The sequence below is a fragment of the Mytilus trossulus genome, chromosome 2 (assembly GCF_036588685.1).
Source record: "Mytilus trossulus isolate FHL-02 chromosome 2, PNRI_Mtr1.1.1.hap1, whole genome shotgun sequence".
NCBI classification, from domain to species: Eukaryota; Metazoa; Mollusca; class Bivalvia; order Mytilida; family Mytilidae; genus Mytilus; species Mytilus trossulus.
The window spans coordinates 5,139,965-5,159,111 of NC_086374.1; the positions used below are offsets into that span (position 1 = coordinate 5,139,965).

At 31.6% G+C, this 19,147-nt stretch overlaps 2 protein-coding genes across 2 annotated transcripts; both read right to left on the reverse strand.

Annotated features, from left to right (window-relative positions):
• Positions 1 to 467: 467 nt before the first annotated feature.
• LOC134704868 (uncharacterized) lies at positions 468 to 5,099 on the reverse strand. The gene is made up of 4 exons (XM_063563654.1): positions 5,048 to 5,099; positions 3,896 to 3,982; positions 1,633 to 1,789; positions 468 to 547 (listed from the first exon to the last, which is right to left on the reverse strand). The coding sequence occupies exons 2-4, from the start codon at positions 3,966 to 3,968 to the stop codon at positions 496 to 498; spliced, it is 282 nt and encodes a 93-aa protein (XP_063419724.1). The 5' UTR covers positions 3,969 to 3,982; positions 5,048 to 5,099; the 3' UTR covers positions 468 to 495.
• A 7,762-nt stretch (positions 5,100 to 12,861) lies between these two features.
• On the reverse strand, positions 12,862 to 16,148 carry LOC134706334 (uncharacterized). Its single transcript, XM_063565193.1, has 3 exons — positions 16,063 to 16,148; positions 14,494 to 14,650; positions 12,862 to 12,963 (listed from the first exon to the last, which is right to left on the reverse strand). The coding sequence occupies exons 1-3, from the start codon at positions 16,133 to 16,135 to the stop codon at positions 12,900 to 12,902; spliced, it is 294 nt and encodes a 97-aa protein (XP_063421263.1). The 5' UTR covers positions 16,136 to 16,148; the 3' UTR covers positions 12,862 to 12,899.
• Positions 16,149 to 19,147: the final 2,999 nt, after the last annotated feature.

Here is a 19,147-nt window from a genome sequence, read left to right on the forward strand (position 1 = left end):
TTTTAGCCATGGCATAGTCAGTTTTCAATTTTAAAGTTTGGCTCTCCCTCTAGAATAGCTCGTCCCTCTTTTGTATAGGAACTAGATGAAGCCCGCCTCCGGACGAGGGATTTTCTCTGTAGACAGATCAGAAAGTATTCGCAGCCATCTATATATACTGTATAGGGTGTCTTTTTGTTGATGGTAGATCGGTTGCCTATTCTGGCATGCGTCTACTTCATTTGAAATTTGTTGGATAGTTGTCACTTTGGCAATCATACTATGTATATCTCTTTATTTCTATAGATAAAGTAATTCATAAAAAAATTACGGAGCAGTTAATCTTTGTTGTTTATTTTTGTTGTTACTTTACTACTAAGTAGATATGGGCATATAGGCAGATTTTACATCACAAAAGAGTGAACATTTCGTAGTCCACAAAACACTGCGTGAATATAAGTAAATCATTCATAAAGAACAAGATGCTATAAATCTTGAAGATTTATTTTTTTGTATCTAAACAGTGGCAGCTGTTGCATGTCCAAATCGGTGAACCAGAGTCTGGAAACTGTTGGTATAAAATAAAGAATACTTGAATTAACAAAATAGACAAACAAATATATACATGGAAGTTACGAATTAAATCTACTTTAACATCGTTAGGTTGATTTTCTAGGCACTTTATATATAAATATATATATAAACAAGTCTAAATTAAAAACTACATTCAAACCTTTGATTGCGTTGGATAATAACCGCATTTTTTATACGTGTGCATGTAAAACAAATTGCGTTGTAGAAGGGTCTAAATACTGCACAAACAACATTTTCCAAAAAGACCAAAAAAGTGACAAATTTCATTTAAACAAAACGCATTTGACTAACAGGTCGAACAACTGATGTTCTTAAAATAAATATATATTTATATCTAAATTGTAATATGTTCCCTTGAAGTACTGTTGGTTCTAAGTAACTCTCATATTGAATTTTAGGAAAAGGGAAAATGAATGTTGTTTTCAGATTCTTTTGTATTCTTAATCGACAGTATTCAACAACACATGTGAGAACCATATCTAACGTCCAAGAGTAGCCAGCACGTTTTGATGATGGTTTTCAAAACTATATGCTGTCTTATTGTTCAATATAAAGGAAAGTCGTCAATCTGTACCAAATCAGACTTCGAACAATATTGTATTTAGTGTGGCTAATACGTACTAGTTATTTGTTCTACATATATACTGTGTCATGTTATTCTTTATATGTGTTATCAACCTTTCAGATTTTCATCTTAATATATTTTAATTGTTCTGTCAGGGTTTCAAATTTTGTTATTATAATTTGTTTGTATTTTCTATTCAAACTATTGGACAAGACGGTTAACTGATGATTCTAAAAACAGTTTCACGTGCCGTATATTAGATTAACTACCTTACATTATGTCTTATAACTAAATTCATCGAACACAGTGTTTTGAATAGTTGAACAAATACTTGATATCAAACGACAAAGACGTAGAATCTTCACAAATAGGCTACAATCAGATGCATTGCAAACTTGAGGTGACGAGAAAAATATTACACTCATACATGCTTTCAATGATAATAAACGAATCTTCATTAATAATAAGAAAGAATAAAACCAATATATGTTTACCTTTTACAAATCAAAGGACATCCGAATTGAAGGAGATGATCTGATTGGATGAGTGTGTGGCATTCAGTTTCACATGCCTGTTCAGTTGCACTAGCACCTAATGAACTAAATATTCCGTCTACTAGTTTCTTAAGTTCATCGGTTGCTAGTAAAGTATCTAAAATAGAAATAAAAATAATTGTAAAACCTGCAAAAGTGCATATAACATAAATAATTTGTGTATTTTCCTTATTAGTAAAATAATACAGATACCGAACTCCGTGGAAATTCAAAACGAAAATGCAAAATCAAAAGCTAAAACTCATCAAATGAATTGAGAACTACTTTCATATTGCCAACTCACATGCATGTTCGTGTGTAGAAAATGGTGGATTAAATATTGTTTTATAGCTAGCGCAAGCTCTCAGTTGTAAACCGACAATGATCCTCTGTAAAAACAAAAATTGCTAGATTGGGGGCGTTTAATAGCTTGTAATACTATATAGAAATATTTCATTTGTTGAAAACCATATTTGACTTTTAGTTGTCTTTTGTGACGCTAATATGCATTTAGCTGTATTTTGAATTTTTTTAAGAATTTCGGTCTTAAACAATGCACCTCAACTTTGTAATTTATTTGGCCTTTTTAACCTTTTTGGATTCGAGAGTTACTGATTAGTCTCTTGTAAGACGAATTGAGCGTCTGGCGTATATACAAAATTTAATCCTGGTATCTATGATTAGTTTTTTCAGACTGTTATATTCTTTCTTTTAATCTATACAAATAGTATATACACTTTTTAAGAATTAAGTCCAGAAGTTCCAATCACAATGCTATTAAATGGGATTTTGCCAATGTAACAGTAAAACTTAAAAAGGACAGCAGATATATCTTTTTGATTGAATTTGATTTTTTGATTCTACATAAAACATTTAGACTCTTTTAAACAGTGTTTTTCAAAATGTTTTAACCAATATGAATCGTTTATACAATAATTTGCAAACAAAATAGAAAAATTCCAAGAAACAATCAAATCTAATCATGCCGAAGATTGACCAAACTAATCGCAACTTAAACCATGGGTTCCTGATGCACATGTAGTACCGGTCGGTTTTCTCTTCAAAAGTATTCAAAATATCTTTGTCTTAATTAACGATATATTTATATCAGTAGATAAGGTAGAAACATCGCTTAAAAAAATTAACAGAAGTTATTAAGTTTTTTTAAGTTCAAGAACGATAAAACTTCCTTTAATATATAATTAAATTTACCATAACAAGAGATTTGTTTAATGCGAAAAATTTGAACTTTTGATATGATCAGTATCAAAACTTATTTCTCAAAAAATAAATTTGTTTTAATTATAAAGTGTTCGACTAAATACGAGAGAAAAAGCTATATAGTGTACCCACGGTGTCTGTTACTCAATATATATATACTCAGTATATTTTAAATGTTATACAGTTAAATTATATTTAATTTCACAAATTCAAAAGTTTGGGAGAATAAAGATTTGCTTTGACATACAAATCTAACCCCGGCAAATCACAGAAACCCTTTCCAAAACATTGGATTTCTTTTCGAACCACAAAAAGTAAAGACACAAGATGAACAACGTTTCGTCTACATAAGAAACATCAGCGAACACATATCAAAATAGGTATAGATTGACCATACTAATCGCAACTTCAGATGTAATCCACTATTTTTTATGATAGCAAATACCTGTAAAACAAGAGTTATCCACTGTAATTAGCAAATACCTGTAAAACAAGGTTTATTCCACTATTTTTTATTTTAGCAAATACCTGTACCAAGTCAAGATTATGACAGTTGGTTTTTTTTTCATTTGATTATTTGCACTGAGTTTGCCATCTAATGAGGGACATTTTGTTTGTTATAAATATTCATTGAAGTTTTGTATTTTTGTCATATTACTTGTTAGGTGTAATACTACCAAATCAACAAAGCTATTACATATCTTATTATAAAAAGGTACACAAATATTACAAAATAAAAATCTACGAAGGTATTTTGGTATTATAACACACAAAAATTAATCAAATATTTATCCATTTCATATGTCATAAATGCTTTTCGGGATTTACCTTGGCCCGGAACATGCACGTAAGAATATTTGAAAGTTAATGATGTATAAGTCACGAATCGATTGTAGAGTTATATGACCGACTAAAAAAGAACCTAAAACCACAAATAATTTATCAAAGGTCAGCTTTGCGTTCATGAGTTGAAACCTTAGTTTAACGGATCGTGTGCACTTACCAAGAAGAAGTCTTTTCTGTGGCATAGAAAATACCACTGGTAGCAACAACAATAGAGCAAAAGTAAGTTTCATCTTTAAGGTTTTAACTGAAAATAGATAACAATAGTTTAATTGAATTATAACTCTTTGAAACCAAATACAGAGTTTAATTAAGAAATTTCAATATCGGTTCTATTTTGGAAATAACTTGTCCAATGATAAGCAAGAGGCTGTAATGATCATAAGGATCATATGTTCACAAGAAAATGTTTCGACAAATAGTCATAACGGAAAAACAGCATTACTATAAAACTTTACCATATCTCGTTTGATAAATGAATCAATGGTAAGATCAAGCTGTCAGAGGTTTGAAATGTTTGTATAGGAACATAAATTTCCAATGACTACTATACATTATGATATCTATATGTAGATGGACCAACATGAACAGAACAATGACACAAAACGAAATAGATTGGTATGAAACATGGTGTATTAACATCTATGAATTAAAGTCCTCTATCGTCAGACCGTATTGAAACAAACGTTTATTAAATTAGTGCGAATAAATCGAAAAGAGCGCAAATATATACAAATTAACGAAACGATCTATTCTTATAATTATAAAATATTTTGGTAAATGTATCAGACGTGAGACAAAACAAATGATAAAGGAAAGGTCACATTTTGTTTTTAAATAAACTCGTCATGGATACCAGGATTAAAATTACATTGTTTAATTATTCTCCCCCTAATTCTTTCCTTTATTGATTCAGAATAAAAAATAGGATGTGTTATGCATTTTGTATGGAAAGATTTTAAGTTTTAAGAATTTGTGGAAGGAGTGATACATGTATCGGAAAGTTAGACATAATCTAGCTTCATATACAAAAGAACTTGAAAACTTATTTAAAATATGAAAAGAACAGAATGTGATTGCTTCATTAATTGTTTCTAGTATATGGAATCAAAGAATTTTTTTGTGTATTATACATGTACTTAATGTCGATATATTTTTCTTTCAACGAAAATGCATTCAAGAGTCAAGTATGTTTCGGCTCATCAAATGGCCTAACTTATAAACTAAGTGTAATGGAAAATGAGACCGACTGTTTTTAGTACATTTAAACTCATGCCTTGCTACATAGACAAATATTATGAATACGTCTTACCTGCTTGCTGCAATTGAATGTGGTCTGAGACAGAATGAACGCATGCTTTGTCTTTTATAGTATTACAAACCTTTTAGTATCGATAACCTTTAAAGAACCTAGCACGTATGTACTTACACTTATAATCCTGCAGACATTCCACTTAGTGACATTGTCTGTAATCGTTCATTATTTTTGTGTGTTTGTGTTTCCCAATCTACAGTAAAATATACTCTCGTATTTGGAACTTCCTGCAGGCAATTCAGACGAAAAAGTTCTTAGACATTGGTTATATCAGGACCAAATACGTTATCTGGCCGTTTTTATACGATTAGAATTAAATGTAGAAATGTTTCAAAATTTAAAGAGTGTTTTATGACATAACGTCGACATAACCAAATTCTTAAGATTGCAACAAATTATTGACTTCGGACAGCCAGGTGTATACGAAAATTTAGTATTTCTCAAGTTTTCAGTTTATAAATTCAATTTATAAAGTATCTCAGAACTAAGGGTTTAAATAGTGTTAATAAGTGAATTATTCAAAAGTTAGTAAACGAAAATCATATCATGTACAGTAGGAGACACTTTAATGTTTTTAATCCCCCATCTTACCAAGTCCAAATCCGACATGAATATAAAGGTATTAAACATCACTATTTTTTTTTGTATAATTTGATTAAACTGTGAAGATATCTATATTGATAATAAAATTGAGAATGGAAATGGGGAAAGTGTCAAAGAGGCAACAACCCAACCATAGAAAAAACAACAGCAGAAGGTCGCCAACATTCAATATAGAGAGACATTCCCGCACCCGGAGGCGTCCTTCAGCTGGCCACTAAACAAATATATACTAGTTCAGTGATAATGAACGCCATACTAATGAGCATACTACGAACAATATGTACAAAAACAATCGGAATTTACTAGCAGAAAATTCAGACAACTTGAATACAGACAAATTCTTTTATATAGCATTTAGTAACGTGTGCTGGAGTAAAACAAATATTAAATATAATACTGTCTTGACAATTTCGCGTGCGCTCTTACGATTCAAAAGTATTTTAGATTACTTTATACGAGGAAAACACATTGTCAGACATAAAATCAGTTTTGGGAGTATTTTAAGAGTGCTGAGCAGGGTTGGGCTATTCAGATTGATTGACAATTTGCAAAGACAGATGCAAATAATCACAATCTGGACATTTTAAAATACTTTCCAATCATCATTTGGCACATCACATTATTATGATTATTAAAAGTCGGTATATCTATTTTTGCTAGGTCGTTTCATAGCCGTTAGTTTCGATAAAGCACATTGAACTGATCAGATGATTTTACGACACACTAGTTTTTGATGGTTTCATACAGTAAACCCGCGAAAGCGACACTCTGAAACTTATTGTGGATGGGTGAGTGTCACATGCTGCCTAGCCGTTCGTGGACTATATGTATCGTAGTTTTATTGCAATTTGCAGTCATCTACTACATCGGCAATGATACATTTACCAGCAACACATCGGCGAGGTTAGCAGATTGCACAGGTGATCAACCTGATTCTGAAAGCAGACCTTGTGGAGTTCACACTACAAAGAAACATCAAAATAGTATAAAAACGAACCAAAACCACTCACGTAACCAGGATGGCCGCCATTCAATATGGCGCCTCCCACCTGTTCCTGACCAACTGCGACAGAAATTTTTTAAAGGTCAACAATCGACACTGGGCACGAGGCGACCGCGAAAGAGCTGTATAGCCAGTCAAGGTCGTAAATTATGCAATTAGTAAGATATTCTGGACACATTTAAATACCCTGATGAGCCATTAATTATCGCACCCCCTCATTAGTTTTATTTTCTTAAGTTGTTTTGGTTACCTTAACACTTTAAAATACATTCTTTTCCCACATTCGTTCATAATTATATTGGAAAACAAGATATGTAAGCAACTTAAACAGTTAAATATGTGCAGCGAAAGATATATTGTAAAACCAATTTGAAATATAGGATATTGGAACGAATATATGTCCACAGTCAAACATATTAGCTTATCATTTAATGATTCGTTCATTGTTTGTTTTCTTAGTTTGTTTATAATATAAGGTGTTGACATGCGAAATGAATAAATAAATAACAAACTAAAACATATCTAGTAGTCTGTATCTAGTAGTGCATTGTTCTGATATTTGATGAACTTTAATTTGTAACCCGGAGTTGTTTTCTTTCAACCGATTTATGACTTTTGAACAGCGGTATATTATTGTGGCCTGCATTTATACCTATGCTTTTGGGCACTGTGTATTGTTTTAGTTTTGGTTTTCATTGTTCTTTGTGTAAATGCCAACAATTTGTTGATTAGAGAGGGAAAAAAATGCCATAAAGGAGGGAAAACAACGCTCGTTTCTTACTTTTATTCTATTTAAAAAAAAATTGGATATTGTTTTATTTACATTTCTCGAAGCACTTTTGTCCCACACCACAAATACCCTCGTCCTATTTTTTCTAATATTATTAATCTGAATAAAATCTTTGAGTTATCCTTTTTTCAGTTATCAGTTCTAAGTACTACTTTATAATTTGTTGAATTTGCCTAAGTCTTCTTTGTATCAATTACAACTTATTGTTAAACGCTGCTTCTGACTTTATTCGATAATTTCAAATAATTAGGCCAAGAAGAGTGCTTACATCATATGGACACATCAGTTAACCAATCAAGGGGAAACATGAGAGAAAAATGAAAAATGATTTGAACGTTATTTCTATTGTATACATAAGATTAATTGATATCATACTGTTGTCTTTGTCAAAATGTCAGAGATTTGAAATATAACGATCAGAGTAAGAAAACAAAACGTTTGCTCATAAATATTTAACATAGAGGAAAAAGATCTACTCATGTGTCACTCCTTCTAATAAAATTTAACCAATGATGTAGACAAGTTACTGAAATTTTTAGTTATAACTTTATTTGCGATTCATTTGCGATACAGAATCGAGAATGGTAACATTATATAACGTATTTTGAAACCGTTTTTATTGTTTATTACTATGAAAGGTAAAATTGAAAATGGAAATTGGGAACATGCCAAAGAGACTAGAACCCGACCAAAAGCTACGAATGGGTCTTCAACGTAGAGAGAATATGCCACACCCAAAATTTGGTATTCAACCTACCATCAGTAATCCTTTCGAGAAAAAGGTCTAAATATGAAACAGATTTATCTGTGTCGTTAATATCTTTTATTTCAAGTTCACTTGGATATATTAAATGTTAGTGATCACTGAATCTATTATTATTAATAGACAGAACATCATCAATACACCGAAAGGTGAAATTAAAAGACTGGGCTAATTTCTTTTCTCCTTTCTGTACAAGTCTTTGGATAAATTCTGCTTCAAAGCAATACAAAAACAAATCTGCAAGTAGAGGAGCACCATTGGTACCCATAGGGATTCCAATAATCTGTTGGAAGACCAAACCTCAAAATTCAACAAATATTTGTCAATTTAAAAGTCCAGCATGGCAGTGATATCCTCTTCGGTCAATTTTTCATTGACTCTGTATGATTTTTCACAAGGTAAACTGAATTTCTGCTCAAAACTGGGTATTTGAAACGTCTAGTGCTCTTTTTGTTAAAGAAACATATGCAAAAGAGTTGTTTCAGTCGAGCTTTAAGTTTAGTATGGAATAGTGGAACAAAGAGTTGAAAAATCAAAGGTTTTAATGTTGGTACAATATTTTAATGATAAAGATTGAAAGTTTATCAATAACTGTTTTGAATTTTTCAGTATCCACATCAGAATATTTCTGAAGTCCTTCTTTGACTGCAGTAAGTATGGCATTAAGAACATTAAAAAGGGGTTTAGTGGAACACTTGGAAGAATCTGCAGTTTACCTTTCCTTATAAGGATTCTTGTGAAGCTTAAGAATCCAATATAAGGATGGAAGATCATTGTCTTCATCCTTTGTATTAACACCAAAGGAGATTGGAACCGATTTCTGGTTTTCAAGGATCTCCTGCTTGGTTAGCGTACTTAGTGTAAATAAAGGATTTCTAAGTGTGTTGTTTATCTCGAGTTCATTAATCAGGCAGTCAATGTAGTGTTTCTTGCAAACAAAAAGTATTGTTTAAAGCTTTGTCAGCTGGAACGACAACATATTTGTCATGGAGGCAAGACAACTCCCATGACCTGAGGTTCTTTAAAGATGGAACGACATTTGGTGCTCATTGATCCTTTAAGCTTACTTACTCTTATCTGAATCAATGACCTCACTGATTTTACTCACTCCGAAATAGTGTCAACCTCAACCTTTTCTCTTGCTTGTTGCCGAGTCTTTTGCATAACCCTCAACAAAATCTATTAGTAGTTTGAAGTTCTGCTTCCAATTGATTGGCTGTGGCTCTCTGTATTTCGGACCCTTTTACAAAAATTGTCTCAACTTGTAGTTATTGCCTTTGTTTAGGTCTCCAGAAATTACATGGCCAGCAGGATTATAAACGAAATGGGAATGTGAACAGGCACAATCAGGTTGTTTAGCTTTGATGTCATCATTATTTAGATTCTGCAACACTTATTCGCGATTGAAAATTTTAGTTGCAACAGGGTTGGTGTAGGATTACGATACTATAGGAGAAGAGTGGCCCTTAAAGTAAGAAGGAATGTTGCTTTTTACTCTTTTAGGGTGAAGAATATGACATATATTTATAGCATCAATACCCTTGTTTGTGTACTTCAAATTGAAGAATGAACGTTTTTTCAGTTCCTCCGAATGTTCAAAAACGGGTCTGAATAATCTGTGGTTAGCAATAACCATCACCATGGCAACTATTTTATACTTCGTAGATCGACTATCTGTAACGTGGCATTCTTCACACGCTTTAAATAGAGAGTTCAGTCTGGAAAGCGGAAGTGAGTACAGTTTGGAGCGAATGTGACGACTTCCAAGAAGTTTATTGATATGTTCGGCAAGGTCATCTATAGAAGCATCATGCATATCATGTGGATTATTGGTGTGGTAAATTTTTTTTTTCTAAAATGCGAACTTTAATAGAATTTCCTGAAATGTCAATTTGGTTGAAATGTTGGTAAACGATTTGTTGGTTTTAATATCGTTCACATTTGACATATGTCCATTCATTCGGGTGTTTAATCTACTCTGTGTTTCGCCTACATTAATCAAACCACACAAAATACACTCAATTCCTAATAAGTGTTCATATGTTGATAATAAAATTTTATAGTTTTAAAATTTGTTCACCCCTTTACAATCATAAGGTGGACGTATGTTCCTATTTCAGAAAATATTATTAATTACATGTATTGCATAAAGTACTTGCTAGTAACTGAATATTTTTACCACAACTTTGTATTTTTAAACTGGAATATATATCAGTACAAATAATATAAAAAAAATTCATGTCTTTTCGAGGATTTCTGATCCATGTTTGCGTGTGATTTGAATACTGATGGTGGATGTTCATGCTATTCCAAAGTATATCACAAGATTGAGCTTTTTGTTAAAGTGTATTATAGAAGTGCTTTGCTTTGAGCTCAGTTCATTGTTATGCAAAGGCATCGTTTGTGAAATAAAGATTTGACCGAGAACTCACAGCTGCACATGATCTGCTGCAACATAAGACGATTGAAAATGTCAGCACAAATAATTGTACCATCCATTCAATGTATTTAATGTGAGATTAAAATATTCTATTTACAAATGAACCACACATTTTTGTTTTGTCCAGAAGTCAAATAAAAAAGCAAAATATTACCAAACATAGCTACTAGTGCTACTTACAACATGATGCTTGGTGGTTTTGTAACACTTTTAAAAAAATCTGTTTTTAGTGCAAGGTTATATATTTGTTGGGTTTTGTTTTAGTGTTTACCCTAACTTTATACGTTTGATCTGGAAGATTATAAAACAATATTAACTGTTGTATATTTAACATGTTTACCCCTTATGTCTGTTTGTTTTGTACACACATCGTTGTCAAAATAATGGAATTAAAAGCTAATGTCAAACAAGTGAGAGGTTTGACAAGCTATAAACCCAGGTTCAATCAACCATTGTTCTACATAAGCAAATGCCTGTACCAAGACTGGAATATGACAGTTGTTATATGTATCCATTCGTTTGATGTGTTTGAGCGTTTACTTTTGCCATTTGAATAGGGACTTTCCGTTTTTAATTTTCGTCTCAGATTAGTATATTTGCATTTTACTTTATTCATACTGACAAGTTAGTATGTAAGAGTATATCTATCTTTTTATTCCTTTTGTCCCTCAATCCTGTTCCTATCTAAAAGAATTTTAATCAGTGTGTAGGAGTTTTTGGTATCTGTATTGGAATCTACCTTATTTGATATATTATCATTGCTTAAAACCATAACTTATCATCATAGAAACGATTTTCACATTTGACAGAACCTTATAGTAATGATACTAGGAAGATCCTGAAAAAAAACCCAGTTTTATGTGGACAACCCAGGAAAGAAATGACATCAAAAGAACATAAATAGATTCATACAAACATTACATGCATACAGGTCTCGGACTACTTAATCATTTGCCAATCCTTCCAATCTTCCCCTTCTTTACGTAAATATTTTTGTGTTGGAGCACATTCACCCAGCTGTGCTCTCTTTAACGCGTCATATTTAAAAATGCTCATATATTCACGTAGAATTTATTTCAAAGTTAAAATGTTGAAAAGAAAATCTTCAATGTACATGTAAAGTTGCACATGCACAAAATTCAAATGCAGGAAGGTTCATATTATAAACATCATGTACTCGTAGTACGTTAGCCAGTGTGTGAAAAATGTAGATTTGATTTTTAAAGCAATGGATAGCTAAATAAAATCCATGAACGGTCGGCACTGATTTAAAATAGTTTCTCCTCCTTGGCAGTCTTGATTTTTGTGTTATTTTGGTATCCTGTGGACAGTTGTCTCATTGGCGATCATACCACATCTTCTTTTTTTTTATTTAACATTAAATAAAACTCGATATTAAATAAAAGACCCTGCTTTTTTCAGTGTTTGGTACAGGTGGGCTGTAACTGTGCACAACAAAGAACTTTATGTGGAAAAGTCAGACATGTATTGGTCAGAAAACACTGTCGAACATCCAAATATATTATCCACATTGATGTGTGACCACACTTGTTTGATATTGTGAAATAAATGCCATATTGAATAAAGTGTCAGTTTCTAATTGTTAGTTGTTTATATTATCTTGACGAAGGAGGCGAATCATAATTACATAGTATTATGATCATTGCACTCATTGAATATGTAATAAATAGATTTATAAGGATTTTCCCCAAAATGCCGCGAAAAAAAAACAACTGCATCATATCAATTTTTGACGTTTCAAAAGTCATAGGTAATAATCAGTAAAGGAATAAAGAACTCGAGCAAAGCCTCAAAATCTAACAAATAAACCTTACTTAGCCATAGACTTCACTGTGAAATGATTTCATTAGTAGCAACTTCGTGAATTTACACAACTTTTGATTCTTTCTGTGTCATATTAATTTAGTTTTAAAATTTATCACATTTAGAAAAATGATTTACGTGTGATTTAAACTGTTTCAGAGTTCAATGTATCTGTTTTCTTAAGACAAAGCTGTAACGTTTCCCCTTTTTATTGTCTTTCTTCAATAACCGACAACACGGTAAGGTGTTTTCCCATTGTCGAAACCCATTTGGTTGTCTGTAATTTCTTAAAACCATTCCATTGAACTGTGGCAAATAGTTGTCTCATTTGAAATCATACCACATCTTTAAATTATTCTATATATTATAATTCATAAAAAAAGCGTGGTACAGTTAATCTTGTTGATTTATTTTGTTGCTCTACAATTAGATGGACGTTGGCAGAGGAGCTGATGTGGAATGTCCAAAGCGGTTAACCAGAGTCTGGAAACTGTTAAAACAAAATAAAAGATTTTGATAAATGATATTTATTTATTAATAATAGCATATTTCCTAGAATCAATGTTGCTTCTCAATGTTAATTCTCATATTGAATTTTAGAAAAAGGAATAAAATTTATTAACATATTTTTTTTTCTTGAGCGGCAGTACTCAACAAACAGCTGTGGTTTTCTTAGCTAGCGTCCAGTAGTAGCGAGCACAATTTCATATTGCATGTACTAAGTCAGTCTAATAATAACATTAACGGTACCAATTTTCTTGCACCAGATGAGCATTTCGACAATACATGTCTCTTCAGTGATGCTCTAGGCCAAAATATTTGAAATCTAAAGCTTATAAAGTATTTTACAACGTTTCAGATGATCGTACATGACTAGGGCCTAATTTCTTTCTAACCGAAATTTTGTATTTTTGAAAGAAATGATCAAAACATGTGCGCGTTTGCATCGTTTGTGTTAGAAAGAAATGCACTCTAGTTCAGTAAACATTTCATTTTATAATTCATTTCATTGAAAAAGCTAGTTATCTTTGATAAATTTTTATAACAATCTCAATATTGGTAAACCAAAATTTGTAAGCACATTGATAAAGGAATAGAACCTAATTATGAATTAGGCAGATTGGACTTAAAATATTGTGACTGTTCTGTTCTGTTCCGGCCCTGACAGATTTATTATGAGTTGCATGCATGTTCTATTCGCAATTATAAGTCTAAGGGTGTTTCATGCAACGTACGATCTATTTTTTTTACTTTCAATTATGTCGTATAAAATATCAAATCAACCGAATGTTTTAATTTATTGAAATATATTATACGAAAAATGTGATAGAGTGGTACTCAATTATTTTTTTCTAAATCTCCAGGAAATACATTCTAATCAGAAGCATTGAAATTAAGGAATAACAGTACTGTAGTTGAAGAGTTGCCACCGTCAATTGTAGATTTGAGGGTCGCAAATGCAGTTTTACTGGCGACGCGTAGCGGAGACAGTAAAACGGAGATTTGCGACCGTCAAATCAAAATTGACGGTGGCAACTCTTCAACTACAGTACTGTTATTCCGATTCTAATGCATTACAAAAAGAAAAAATACGATAAAGCTCGAAAAAATTTCTAAATTTGTCAAATAAAAACAAATCCGCGAAAATTCGTGAATAATTTTGGCACAAAGACTTCATGGCTTAACGTGACGTCATACAAATGAAAACTTACAAACTGGAGGTTATTACGTTGCCTTTACGCTTCAAATTCGGATAAAATTACATTAAAACGGCGAATTCGAGGTAGGTGTTGCTTGATTTTTATTATTTAGTAGCAATCTGACATTTGTTGATTCATCAATTCAAAATGACTGGTCCCTCTTTAGTTACGCCTGGTCAACTGTGGATTTGACGGCAATTTTTAGCCAATGAAAAAAATTGTTACATCCAAATTGCATTAGAATCTTGAGTTTACATGCAATATGCAACATTCATACATTTTTAGCTTGATAGTATACAACATCCCCGTAATATGTTTACCTTTTACAAATCAATGGACATCCAAATTGTAGGAGATGATCTTGTTTGATGAGTGTATGGCATTCAGTTTCACATGCCTGTTCAGTTGCATCAGTACCTACTGTACCTACAATCCCGTCTACTAATGTTTTCAGTTCATCAGTTTGGAATAACGTATCTAGAATAAGAAAATAAATCTGTCACAACCCACTTAGATGTTGACATCATGAATCAATCAGGAAACCAAACATATTCATTAGAAGAGCACATTAACTATACTTGCGCTGATGTAAAGGTTAAAGGCTGAATGCTGACTTCGTTTTTTGTGATTTTGGATTGCTGTCTCACTGATATAAACTCATTATGTCTTTTTACTCATACAAATTAAATATACACCTCATATGACGTCCCGATATTTCTGTCTATATTTATGCACAGCAGATGTCTTTTTCTCAAGAATTTCTTATATCAATGAAACAGCCCGTTAAACAGATGTGCACTTGATTGAATTTCAATCTATATAAATTTGAACTTTGTCGATTAGGTCTTCCCAATGTATGTTGACATACAAAAACAGTCGGTGTATACCGACAGAACATTCAAAACCCGAAAAATGAAATAAAAACAAATTTAAATCGACTTTAGCTGAATTCACGATGAGTTGATTTATCTTGTTTTTATTTACGATAAATTCGGAATAAAAGAAGATAAGGGAAAAATCCAGCAAAAAAAAGACATTAAGTTCATGATTTTTTTACAATTTCATCAATATCTAACCAAATATTTCATAAAAGATATTTTTTAATAAAAACAGTGTACATGTTAACACTATTGGTCAAGATAAAAACTGTCAGAACAGTCACATTAACATGAATCAAAAATATTGTCAAAATGAAAATCAGTTAAAACTGTCATACTTCGTTTCATTCACTACAAATTTTAACATCTTGAAAGTAAGAAAACAAAAAACAATATGTTGGATTTAATACTCCGAGTTGTATTTTGCTCAATAAGTATCAAACATTTCAGAAATGTTGAAGTTAAATGATATTTCACCTAGTTATAAGGTTGACACATTTGGAGGAGAATGATATACTTTGATTTACATTCCAATCCAGCACATCACATTTTCTAAATCATGTGTCTAACACATATGATTATTGTTTTAAACAAAGTAAGTCAGATGAGATAAAAAAAAAAGTCATCTCAGGCTACAAAATATCTTTTAAAATCTTCGAAATGTGCTTGCTTTATAGCTTAGAATTATAATTCACTGTACTTTATCTTCCAAACACTACCACTCACTCTACATTTTAGTGACAACAATTAAAAACAACAAAGTTGCTTCCTGTTTTGTCATTAAGTTGTACACAAATAAAGTAATTACTGAATTATCCAATTCTGGAAATTGTCAGGTAGATTTTTCAGGAACGTTAACACCTGAATATTCTAATGCCCATGATTTACAAGACCCGAAACCAGGCGAAGAGCTTTATCATAAAAAAAGACCTAAATATTAAATCACCTTTGACTGGAGAAGTTAAAACTTCAGTTTCTTAAAGAGAAAACCACTGCCATGTGAGCACTTACCGAAAATAAGTCTTTTCTGTGGTGTAGAAAACACTACTGGTAACAACATCAATAAAGCAAAAGCAAGTTTCATCTTCAAGGTTGTAACTGAAAAAATATAAAAAAAGTAATTAAACGTTAAAATCAAACCAAATACAGTGTATAATCCAGACACTTTGGTACTATATTGAAATAACATTAACGGTACCAATGTTTTCTACACCAGATGCGCATTTCGACAACACATGTCTCTTCAGTGATGATCGTGGCCAAAATATTTGAAATCCAAAGCTTATATATATAAATGATGAAGAGCTATAATCCAAAAAGTCCAAAAAGTATAGCCAAAGAAGTGGGGGCAATAAGACCCTTATTTGGCCCAAAAATTACTGCAAATTTAAAAGTTATTATACATATTTTTAAATTACTGAAAACTTGACTAAGGTATAAGGTACTAAGAAAAACAAAACAAATTTGACATCGAACAAGTTACCATGGCAACGAATCATGACCTAATTTGCATATTTTGTTAAATTTCGTGATTTTCCTTGTTTTTTCATCAAATTTTAAGTATATTTTAGATTGGAAAACTATGTGCGCACCCAAGAAACAACTTTAAATTTGGTGAGATTATGCCAATAGTTATAATAAAGCTTCTGTTAAATTATTTTTTTGTTTCTCGGCTGCGCAGGATGTTTCCTCAAAGGAAATAATGATAGAAAACTGCATAAATTCTATATTTTTCATTGTTTTTGTGAAAACGCATCAAAAACGAATGGACAAGACTTACTGTCATATTCCTGACTTGGTACAGGTATTTTCAAATGTAGAAAATGGTGGATTAAACCTGGTTCTATAGCGCTAACAATAATATAGCAAGTAAAGGAAACCGCAGGCTGTAAAAGTTTATTTTTAAATCGGTTTGAAATGTTTAGATGGGAATAAAAACCCCCAAAAACCTACCTTATTTCTCCGATATCAATATATGCTTGAACAAAATGGTTAAGGTATAAGATACTTAAAAAAATATACTAGAATGTTACATGGAAATTCATTATGGAACTATAGTCTTCTATGGGCGGATTTTATTAATGATTAATCATTAAGTGCAAAGACATCGAAATGATCGTACATATGTACAAAAAAGTATGACGATCTATTTTGTAAAGATTTAAAAAATAGTTTGAACCAATTGAAGACGTGTGACGACAATTTGAAAATAAACAAATAATGGAGGAATCATTTTTTTTTCATACATATATAGTGGCATAATTAATCCCTTGATTGTTTTCATTTTTTCTTAAAGAGGGACGAAAGATACAAGAGGGATAGTACGATTCATAGATAAAAATACACTGACAACGCTATGACTGAAAAGGAAAAAGACAAGCAGAGAAATAATCGTTCACAAGACATAAAACATAGACAAGGGAATAAAATATGATGTTTTATTGCATTTAGTATAGGAAGATTTTTAAGTTACAAAAATAACAAAAAAATATTAAAGTAGTGATACATGTATAGGATAGTTTACGATAATCCATGTTCATTCACATAAGTACTGTAAAATGTATGCAAAATATGAGAAGCTGATAACGTTTTCTTTCATTTTTTGGTACAGACAAATAATATCAAAAGCAATTGTGTTGTAATAAATGTACTAAATTTTGAGATATTTTTGTTTCAATGGAAAATGCATTCATGAGTCAAGTATATTTCAGCTCATCAAAAAAGCTAACAAATAAACTTAGTGTAACATAATACATGTACAATATTTAGGAAAAATTCTTACCTGCTTGTAATTAAATGTAGTGTGAGACAGTATAAACGCACGCTTTGTCTTTTATAGTATTTCAAACCTCTTAGTATCGATAACCTTTATATCATGTTCGTACTTTAAAATGTGGTCACCTATTATCATACAGACATTCTACTTTGCCACATACGTTGTACGCATGTAACAATTTTGATGTGTATGCTTTATTCCCTTTTTTCACTGTGAAATATGCTCTTGTTTTCAAACCTCCAACATAACAAATATCAGACAAAGAAGGTTCATATAGAAAATTGGTTTAATTTGTATGTTCGGATTACAGTGTCACGTCCATTTTCGGTTAACTTGTTCACATTTTGGTTTAGACGCTTGTTGAATCCCGCCTACTTGTGCCGAATTTTCGCTGTGTTAAAGACTCTTTGAGGAGATCATGTATTTTGTTTTAGCTCCATAGTCGAATTGTTGTCTCTTTGACACATTCAACGTTTCTACTCTTCATCGTTTTAATTCTCACTTCTACTTGAATATTGGTGAATCAGGACGAAATATTAAATCTGGACGAACAATATTTTCTGCGATCGGTTATGTCTATAATTTTAAAAGCGTGCTTGTCATCATAACATACTCAATCAAACAAAGACTTTCAATATGACTTCAACATCCACTGACTTAGGATATACATTTTAATTTCATTGATAAAGAAAATCAAACTAAGGTTTTTGAAACTGCCTCAAAGCAATGTTGACCGTAGATGACGATTGATTAGGTGCTGGTTGCTAAACGTCTTAATGACGTCATACGGTATCAGTGTTAGGTGTCAGACCCAAAACCCATACTAAAGACATAGCATATCTGCAATAACAAATATTGAATCGCTGAACCATAGAGTCTACAGAAGAATTATTTCGAGGTGCATAGCGCCCACATCATCTTCCTATCTTGGTACCTTCAATGTTTTCTTACTTCAGCTATTGTCGTAGCTCAAGTTGAATTTGTTCTTATTGTCTCGTTTTGATTTGACAACAAACTCGACTGTATCTGTCATTTGAATCCTTCTGGAGGCCAATGAAGTTTCCATATTGATTCGCTAGCATCTCCAAAAATAGTTATGAACGGGTATTATAACAGTATAATCTGTTATATTGTGAAGAATTCTTTAAATACAATCGTAAAGGGCATTTCTATTATTCCATGTTCACTCTTTTTAAACTTCTTTCTCTGGTTTGTTTCGTCACATGAAAGATCCTTGAGTTGTTTTAATATATGTAATGTGCATCTCTATTCATATTACAATCGAAAATTAATATTGCCTCCTGTTTCAAATTATCTAAC